Source organism: Coffea arabica, chromosome 2e, assembly GCF_036785885.1.
Source record: "Coffea arabica cultivar ET-39 chromosome 2e, Coffea Arabica ET-39 HiFi, whole genome shotgun sequence".
Lineage (NCBI taxonomy): Eukaryota > Viridiplantae > Streptophyta > Magnoliopsida > Gentianales > Rubiaceae > Coffea > Coffea arabica.
In genome coordinates this window covers 7,689,004-7,699,555 of record NC_092313.1, presented here as the reverse complement: position 1 = coordinate 7,699,555, position 10,552 = coordinate 7,689,004, and the positions used below count along the sequence as shown (strand labels likewise).

At 36.2% G+C, this 10,552-nt stretch overlaps 1 protein-coding gene across 1 annotated transcript; it reads right to left on the bottom strand.

Annotated features, from left to right (window-relative positions):
• Window positions 1-380: 380 nt before the first annotated feature.
• LOC113728490 (homeobox-DDT domain protein RLT3-like) lies at window positions 381-10,068 on the bottom strand. The gene is made up of 16 exons (XM_072078604.1): window positions 9,572-10,068; window positions 8,724-8,782; window positions 8,316-8,621; window positions 7,963-8,034; window positions 7,656-7,872; window positions 7,452-7,552; window positions 6,448-6,534; window positions 6,220-6,351; window positions 5,392-5,532; window positions 4,919-5,041; window positions 4,360-4,815; window positions 3,721-4,134; window positions 2,835-3,443; window positions 1,891-1,995; window positions 1,507-1,732; window positions 381-858 (listed from the first exon to the last, which is right to left on the bottom strand). Exons 1-16 carry the CDS (start codon window positions 9,855-9,857, stop codon window positions 839-841), a joined length of 3,354 nt encoding a protein of 1,117 aa, XP_071934705.1. The 5' UTR covers window positions 9,858-10,068; the 3' UTR covers window positions 381-838.
• Window positions 10,069-10,552: the final 484 nt, after the last annotated feature.

The window sequence follows — 10,552 nt, the reverse complement described above, 5'->3', positions numbered from 1 at the left end:
TACATATAAGTTAACTCATAAAAAAATCACTAGTTCAACATTTAATTACAATAAAAATTAAAAGTAATAGTGGTAATTTTACAGTTTTATTGACAAAAATTTTTAAAAAAAGGAATAAGAAGGAAAAAGAATGAAAAAAGAATTTGAAAAATCATTCTAATTATAATCATACCAAACAAGGAAATTTCATTAAAATATTTAAGAATATTACTGTCATTTTAAATAATAAAGGAGATATGTGTAATTTTTAAAAGCTCAAGGAAGATAAATGAAATTGTTAAAAACCTCAAGGGAGGTTTCTGAAATTATCCCTAAAAACAAGTATCAAACATTGTTTGGTCCGATGGCCAAGGCTACGAAAGCTGGTTTTACAGAGTGGATTTGGAATCAGAACAAAATTTTATTTCCACCTTTCCAAAAGAGAATTTCAGCACTATTTGATACAGAATGAGGTGCCATGATTTCAGCAAATGCACTTTTGGCAGATACAAGCGTCACAAAATTGTAGATCGTGGGGAGGCAATACTCATGCTTACTATTTAACTGCTGTACACTAACAGATCACTCAGGTATTCAGGTACCAGCCGAAACCATTTGTACAAATATTGAATGAGCCTGGGAAGATAATGGTGTCTTTTTCCTCCAGAAACCTAGAAAAAGTAGCCACTGATTTACACTGTATTCAGTCATCTTCAATGGGTTGCGGATCATAACTATCTTCGATGAGTTGCGTAAACAACCATACGAGATCAGCATAGACAACCATACGAAGTGAATAGGAGTGGAAATCTTCCTGCTATCACTGCATTACTTTTCCAACCTTCCGGAACAAAAAATACTAATGTGCAGCGCTGCTCCCTGAATGCAGAAAACGTTCAAGAATTTGTTACTAGACACCAGGGAGAAAAAAGTAATAAACATGAAAACTATGAGTTGACATACAAATAAAACTTTTGGAAGGGAATCCATAAAGAGGAAATCATCACCAGACAGAATGAGTGTGCCACAGTGACAGTTACTTCAAAATAAAATGTTACCAGCAACCCAATCTCGGTTGCCTATGGGTATCAAATGCACGCCTATAGGATCAGTTTTCTGCTGTTGTGAAAGCAGCAAAACAAACCCTCTTACACAGCAAAAATTTAAGAGGAAAGCATGAGTTCATGCCTTTGGTCTCCAACCAAAAAAAAGAAAACAAAAAAAGAAGATATTATACTGGATCTTTATCAAAACAAAAGGACATGGGTTAATAAACAAGCAAATTTACCTCAGTTACAAATTTATCAAGCAATATGTGAAGAACTAGAAATGGGTTTTGTTTGCAGCCAAGAGGACAGAAAGAAAGTGGGAATAATAACTGTAGAAGTTATACAGTACCATTAGAAAATTCTATGCATTTCATACCACTATGTAATTTATAGTTATGATGCTTACATAACACCTTGCATTCTGTAAAAAGTACAAGAAAGAAGCACTGGAGTATTGCCATCTATAAAACAAGCATACCTTCAAGTCTTCTAATTACTTCCAATTTATTCTGAGATTTAACTCTTTCAAGATGAGGTGCAATCAACTCATCCAATTTCACCAACCAAAATGCAAATGCAGAAGACGTCTGTGGCATGGTTGGAAAGCTAGAAAGAATATCTTCCATAACACAATTTGACTCCACAGAATCATCACATTGGTAGAAACTGTCCTCATTGATAGCACTGACAAAGTCACCAATAACCTACCAAAAAAAGGAGGCAACATTAATGATCTGCATATCCCAAAAATTAAATTTTTAATGACAGATTAACAATTGTTTGTCAATGATATAAACCAATTCTAGACAAACTAACAAATTATCAAAAAAAACATAGCACAATAGATGACTGTATTATTTACCTGCAGGCACTCTGCCAACGTTGAGGCACGTCGTAACCTTTTCACCCAAAGATTATGAGCAGATTTTGCCCATGAATCAACCAATAGGTCTCCAGGCATAACAGACTGCAAACAATCATTTTATACAAGAAAATTTAGTGCAGGATAGATATAAATAAACTGCAACAAATGCATTCATATTAATAGTAAATCACAATTCAATAGAAAAGTATTGACCCAACCCACTATTTGGGTAGACATGATTTCGATTCAGTTGTATGACCTAAAAACCTTTTTCATTCACTGTTGCTTGTCTCCTCACCGAGTCAAAGGTAGCTGACTACTAAATGAACCAGAAATCTTTTTAATACAATCCCAGATACCCATTCATTTCTTCATGGACGGACTTCACTACTCTTTGTAATTACAAATGTCGAGTTATTTCAATCCTTCCACTCTTTCCCACAGCACATTTTCTTTTTCCATATGCTTCGGTTTCTTGGCATCCTTTCACCAATGACCAACACCAGTTGGATGCCAAGACAATTCAGGAGAATTCTGACTCATAGTCTGTAATGAGAATAACACAGAGGACAACTCACTCTCAGGAGCAATATAACGTTATTCTACAACTTATGCTGATACTGGTTTGAAAATGTTCCCAATAATTTGAGTTAACCTACTCTAGCCCATTCTCTTATCAAGTATAACTATCAATTAGCTAAAATAGGTCACCCTGCCTTAGGTAGGAGTTCTAACATCTGGATTGAGGCTGCAAGAGAAACTAAATCACAGAATGTGATGGCTACAACAGCAGCTCTAAACATCTAGGTTGATCAGGAGCATGAGTCCATGTAAAAGGTCACTAATTCTTTAACTATCTAATATGTGCAGGAGGCAAACTGATTAAAAATTTGAAGCGTTTGTGCAGTATTTACTAATGCAAAACTAGATTGTAACCCCACCTCGATTGCACAAATTGCAGCTTTGAGTGATTGCAACTGTGAAGATAGGACTTTATGCCTTGGAAACTTATTAACATCCAAGTTTCCCCGACACGTGGCAGTATGAACTGCATATCTCTCTTCTAGATCAAAATCAAGCTCAAATGTGGTATGGCAAACCTTACAATGCTTCTCATCTCGCCAATAGAGGTCATGGCAATGTTCACATCTTGTAAGAGAATCAACATATGACCTTTTGCCATGCTTAACAGCATTTAGGTTAGAATAAAATGATTTCCATATCCATCTATCAAACGCTTGAGTAAGATTCCATCTATGTCTCTGTTGTTCTGCTTTCCTCATTTCAAAAACAACAGCACCCGAGGGAACATCCTTCTGAACTTCAATCAATGATAGGTTGTTGTCAACATCTGACACAGCTGACAAACTATCTTCTCTGGACGTATTCTGATCAGATTGATCAGAATGGTTTAGCTGCCCGATTCCAGCATCATTTACTACATTGGACATTGCTCGGCAGAGATATAGTTCTCGTTTCTCCAAGGACGACAAGAGGAAAGCCTCACGTTGACCCCTGCGATCCAGAGATGACACTAAACTACACAAAGCCTGCAATTATATCAAAACACGCTAGCAAAATTAAATTAAAAAAGGTGAAGCAAAAATCCATATAAAGGTAATAACGAAATCCAAAAAACAGTGAGTTTGTTTGGATTGGAGTTTATTTAGATAATTTATTTGAGAAAATTACTGTAGCACTTTTAGCACTTTTTGTGATGTGATATATGTGAGATAAAAAAGTGATTAGGAAGATAAAAAGTGATTGAAATTTGTGAAGTAAATTTTTTTATTTCAAATCTTTCTAATCCAAACACACCCACAGTACCTCTTCATTATCAATGAACTCCCAGTTTCCATCTTCGGAGGATTCAAAATAAATTCTCTTATGCCCAGGATCAGATCCATTACAAGGGCCCAAGAAAAGCCAGTATCTATTATACCTACGGTCGGAACCCAGATATATAGACTGCATAGGATGTAGGTCTTCTGAAGCTTCCATTTCTCTATTATCCTTTCTCATGCTACATGACCTCTCTCTCTCAGAAGTCTTTGACATAAGAACCAAAGAATCAATAGGATTAAGCACTGATGTTGAAGAAGCATCTCTGCCATTTGCACCACAATAGCCCCCAGCTTGTCTGGGAAAGTTATACTGCTTAGCTGTTGATCTCTTTATTTTTGCACCAGTACTATGTTGAGTCATATTGGGCACAAATGTAGTAATAGCTGCCACTGGATCCTGCTCAAAAGCATATATTCATTCAACATCCATAAACCATACAATGCATTTGTAAAATATAAGTAGCCTTAACAAACATGTGTCTTTACCACCGAACCAACTAATAGAAAAAAGACAATAAAATGAGCATATATCTACAAATGAAACAACAAAAATGATTGTTAACAACTAGGAAACAGGGACTAGACAAAACATCTTATAACGTCTAAATGAAAGATGGACTACCTCTAGTCTAACACTGGATCCGGAACTGACAAGATCAATTAATGCCAGCAAAGCACACAGCTTCTCTTCAATGCTTAAATCTGAATATTCACCTTCCATGAGACCCAGCAACCAAACCTCCCCTGGATGGCTTTCATCAATTTCAGTGGAAACTGTCAGCATATTGTTAGACATATAATTTTTCCTCCGTCTTAGTTTATTTGAACGGGAACTCCTGGTCTCACACTCGGAGTCCTCAGCACTGCTGTGGCCCCCACCTGTATCAGAGTCATCATCAACACTTCCAAAGTCTTCAGAATCTGATGGAAAGTTTTCAGATTCCTTGATAGCAGGATTAACACGCAAGCGATATCCAGAAGAAGAAATCCTTTCAAATAAGGTAATGTCACTAGACAGCGTTGAGCTTATTAAAAGTTCTAGCTTATCGGCTGTAGCAGCTATATTCAATTCTGCAATCTTCACAATAAAATAGATAATAAGTACTTACAGATAATTGACATCAAGAATGAAAACACTATTCGTCCTTTCCAGGATTAAAGTTTTTGCCACATTGACTTACTGATGGAATTTTTGTCAATTCAGAAACTTTCAGTCCGTTATTTCCGTGGTTTAACAAGACACTAAATAGTTCACCCTTTAGCGTTCCAGGACTTAAGCCATATTTTGCCATAAGGCTGACTTCCTATAAAACAAAAACAAGCAAAAAAACTCATGAGAACAGAGAAAATAACACAATCAATAATCCATAACTGACAAACAAAATCAACTCTTTTTTAACCGCACTCCCACTCCCTCACCCCAAAAAAATAATAATAATACTCCTCCAAGTGGCAACCCTTTTTCCCCTGCCAATAGGGGCAGCCCGTTAATAGTTATAACTGTTTGTTTTTACATCAGGCTTAACAAAGTATTATGTGACAGAAAACCGAACATATTTTCCAAAAATATTTTAGCATTCCATCCTTCTCTTAAGTATGTGATGGCACAACAAGAATAAGCCAAGAAGAGAGTTTCTTTGGAAACTTAAAATACCTTGTTGCGAGCTTCCCCAGGTGATCTAACGCATTTGGAACCAAAACCAGCTGCAACTAGCACCTGTCGTAATATCTCAGTCCAAGTCAAGGCATTCAGCGCTCTTTGCCACAATTCCAGGAGAAACTTTTCTTGATCAATCTGTCAAAATCATGGAAAAGAAGATATTTAAATTTTTAGAGAAGATTTATCCCACAAGAGGGCCTTGATGCCAAAAAACCATTGACATAAAGCAATTATGACCATACCTAATATCACAATGCTCGCTACTGGTATGAGCCTCATTTCCTTTCATATTCACTTTTATTTATGCTTATAATTTGGGGAAATGGACATCGAATGATCAAGTTACTTGCTTAGGGACTAGCATTAGCATCAGTAACAAAAAGAGAACTGTTCAAAGTATCTGAAAACATGAAGACTGGGAAAATACGAAATGAAACAATGAAAATTGTTGGAAATATGTAAATTGCAGTTAATACAATCTACCAACACCTAACAAGCAAGCAAAAAACACTTTTCTTTTCTTTCCTCCATAATTTGCAGAAGATTTAGGTTAAGCTTTTTTCCATATGGAAGAAATAGATCTCTCCATCTACATTCTGGTTCAGAGCGTCCCCCACAAACATAACATGTACTGCTGTTGATTTACAGATGACATACACAACAGAAAGACATTAAAAGTCATGTAGCGTTTGATTGCATTTATGCAGCTTCTGTAGTTATGTTCAAGGGGAGCAGTTGCATATATATCCACAAAAACGTGATAAGAATAAAATCTATCACACCCTTCCACCAAAACATTAAGGACTCATATGGAATACTTACTGAGTGAAGCAACTCCAAAAACTTGGAATTTTTGCTTGAATGAGAAAAAAATCCACTGTTAAGCTCCATTTCAATGTCGGATAAAAGAACCTTCAGAAGGGCTAAATGAACTTGACCAAGCAGCAAAGAGTCCTAAATGCCAAAAGAACTGGAAGTCATGAAAAATTGCAAAGCCCAATGACAACAGGAACCAATAAAATTTTATTACAAGCAACAGTCAGAACTCACCTTGTCCTGAAACCCTTGAGCAAACTCATCAAAAGTAAAGGAGCAAACATCAATTTTCAGAGCATACGTGCAAAGGAAATGGAAGACCTGCACAAAACAATCTCCTGTACTCAGCAAAGCAACAAAGTACTGTGTCTTTAATTAAATCCACCACTGGACGCTTCACAAACTGGAAATATGGGAAATGAATACTGTGCAAAACTAGAGAGAGAGAGAGAGGACTACCAATATATATATACATATACATACTCAGCTAAGTGCATGATTTATGCATTATTACAACTTCATGCAGATCGTAGATATTTTCGTAATTACGGATACAGATGCAGAAACATCCTTCTCATTTTATTTGATAGTGAACATTCCAATTCATAGAACCAAGGCTACCATTTAAATTCTTGCCACATTACTATGTGTTTTCTTTTTATCCTGAATATCAAGCAGCTACTAGGCAGCCAAAGATCATCGTAAGACACAGGGTTTGTTTGGACAGCTGATTATTTTCCCAAATATATTTGCTTACATCATCATTACAATTTCCAATACACCTTTTCATCTTCCCAATTACCTTTTATCTCACATACATCACATCACAAAAAGTGCTACAGTAAAAATATCTCAAATAACTTACAATCAGAATAATAGCCAGCAAGTCATGGCAGTGGAAAGATAAAAGATCTTAGTCATCGTTCCCAATTTTGAAAAACAACATGGCAGATTAATGCTGAATAGAACATTAAATACCATCAGTCTACTATGTCTATTCGGATGAAAAGTTTGAAAGAGCTACAATTATCACGGGAATTCATTTGACGCCAGAGCATCACAGCAATAAACACTAACCCAGTTTTGCAATAAGGCTCAAAACACATGAAATCCAGTACGACAAGAAATTGATATGTTAAAGTAAAACTCATGTGCCATTAGTGGTCAATCAAAAGCCCAAGGTACTTGATTTGAAAGCACTAAATAGATGAAACAAAAAGTGAATTTCAGCCATCTACCTTAAAAAGTTTCTTAACAAGCTCTGGAGAAGAATCCCAAGGTTGTCCATACAGGGGTCGTTTCATTACAACAGAATCCGGAGGAAACTTAGCAAGCAAATCTAGCAGAGAATCACAAGAATACACTTTATCAGATTTATTCTTATAGAAACTAGAGTAGAAAAATTTAAGAAGCTAATCACAGCGAGGGACTGGGGTAGTAACCTTTGCAAAGGGAACAACCATGAGAACCATTAGTAGCAAGGTGTGCAGAGCAACTTAATGGATTTGGTCCAGCTTGCAATTCTTTGAGTTCCAGCTCTTCATCATCCACCAGATTTACTAATTGGTCAAGGTTTTCTTCGCATGTCAATCCTTCAAGAGCCAGTTCACATTTTTCCTTGCGAGCCTGCTTCCGTTGTTCAAATCTCCCACTTGCACCCTGGAAATGTACCATAAAAGATCTAAATGTAACTACTAATCCAACAGAAACGTCAATTAAAACAATCTCCTATCCAGGGCAGAGATATACCATGCCATGAATTTCCTTTCGACATCTTACAGAAGCCTTCTTCTTCTCCTGTAATCTTTTTCCTAATTTTCTCTGCATACAAAAGAACTTGTTTCATTAACATTTTGGATGGATAAGAGATTACATCAAAAGCCTAAAAGCTAGTGTCAAACAGAAATTTCAAAATTTGTCATTAAAAGATTCCTTAACGGAACTTGATTGAAGTGCTATTTCATCGTCCTATACACATCAATGTATTCGCTAAAAAACCATAATGCAAAAGTCTCCCTAACAAGTGTGGATTGAAACACTTTTAGAAATAAAATCTATTTGAAAAATTTATAAACCTATAAAATGTGAATAAGATGACTAACCATAAGAGACTGCCTCCGTTGCAAGCTCTTCTTTTTTGCTAGGAGAGAGAAATTTGAGAATGTAGAACTTCCAATGCCAGTAGGAAAATCTCCACCATCAGGGTTAGTTACTCGCCAAACAGTCATTAAACCTTTCCCAATTCCATGTTTTTTCATAGGAGCGCTCTTCTTAGTCATCAAACCTTTCCCAATGCCATGTCTCTTTACTGGAGTGCCATTCTTGGCCATCAAACCTTTCCCAATGCCATGCTTAATTGTAGTACTTCTTGGCTCAGGACAAGCTTGGTAGTCCAAAGGTGTAGAAACCTAGATAAATGAAAAGAAAATGATATACAACAGCATAATAAAAAAATCAATTTAGATATTTCCTTCCCATACATCAGAATACCCAGATTTTTCTTTTGGTACCTTTTGCCTTTTAAATGTTCTTTGGTTCTCTTGGCAGGTGCGGTGAGACTTTCTGGAGCCTGATCGCACATAAGCAGATCAATGACACGAGTGAGGTAAGCACAACGATAGATATCCACATTGACATACACTACATAACAATAAGAAACAAGCAATATATTATATAAAAATAAGTATGATGGTAAAGAATGTATAAACTCAAAGCAGCGTGAATTATAGGTTCACCAGCTGGTCACATAAACTGTTAAAGAGCCACAAACAGATTCCTTTATCTCCTTCATTTTATGGTTGCGTGGGAGAAAACGGGGCATTGCAAGTTCTAACTATCTAGTAAATTAAATTTGTGTGGTTTCACGTCCAAGTCCCAATATGCTGCCGGACGTAAACAAGAGAAGGCAACAGCATCCTCAAGTAAAATATTTCAACCTTTTTAGTAATCAGAAGCCTTACAATTTCACAAGCCCAGGATCAAATTACTGTTACAATCAACAGTAAAATTCAAAATTTTCTTGATATCCATATATAGATAACGTACCAACTGGATTTAAAGTACTACAAATGATCGATAAAGAGTTCCAAACGCGTAAAAATCAATCTTTTTGGCTATGAAGAATCCTTATAAATTGCACAACTAACCATTTTACTTGACGCAATTTCAACTGACTCGGGAACTTCATGAATTGAAAATGTTACCCACACAGTCATCAATTATTCGAACCATAGCCTAAGTAGACATACAATAACTAATTTCTTGTATACATCAACGATAGAATACTCCCGCGATTAATCCCAAAAATTTCAAAACAAATACTCATTTCAAATAGAAAAACCAAAATCAAGACTCCCACCTGGCCTGCAATAACGAAAGGCATTTTCCGGAAGGGAATCGAACTCGACGCCAAGAGCGGGGCCATCCTTCCTAAAAATCTTCTGAAGAATATAATCTGAATTAAACAAAACCTCCTGAAGCCTTAGCCGATAATCATTTTCATTCATAAACTTTTGCTGCTGCTGCTGCCTTTTTCCCGCCTTTTTACAGTTTCTGTGATTACTATTACCATTACCTCCATTTTTAAATGCACACTCATCAAAATTCTGCTTATTACCACCCTGCTTTTTCCTCTTTGTAGCCATGGATAGAGAATTGATGCCTTCTTTAATTACAGTTTTGAACTAGCCATGAAATTTATGGGGGATTGAGTGCCGTAGGGGCCTAGGGTGGGGATAAGGAAAAAAGTTTCAGTTTCTGTGACTGTAACACTGTAAACGAGTAGAGGAGTGGAGAAGAGAGAGAAGACAGGGGGTTTGGAGAGTAGGGTTTTGGGTTTTGGTTGAGGATTTTTTTAGATGATTCTTTTATACTTTTTTCCTTTTTTGGCCTTTTTTCTTAAAGGAAATATCTTTGCTTTGAACCGGGCTCAGTTGGGTAAAAGAAGTATTGGGCGAATCGGCTCTAAACCAGCCCAATCTTTACTTCTTCACAAATTTGCAATAAGGTCCCCTGAATGATTGTGTAATCAAATTGTAGTCTTCTCTTTATCTGATTATTGCAGATAACCCCCACTTAGTTCGATTGCATCCTTCAAGTTGTGAAATGGCATTGATCCTTTTTTTTTTCTCCTTTCTACCAATGGTGTTAATCCCTTTTTTTCCTTTTTTTTTACCCTTCTATCCATTCTCACGTTCTTCATACCCTAAACTATCAGACACAGAATTCAAACTTTGAACCGGACAGCGAAAAAATTCTAAAAACCTTTTCCTAATCTTGATCCCACGATATAAATGCCAATATTGTCCCATTTTGCTCTTTATCTCTAATATATTATTCT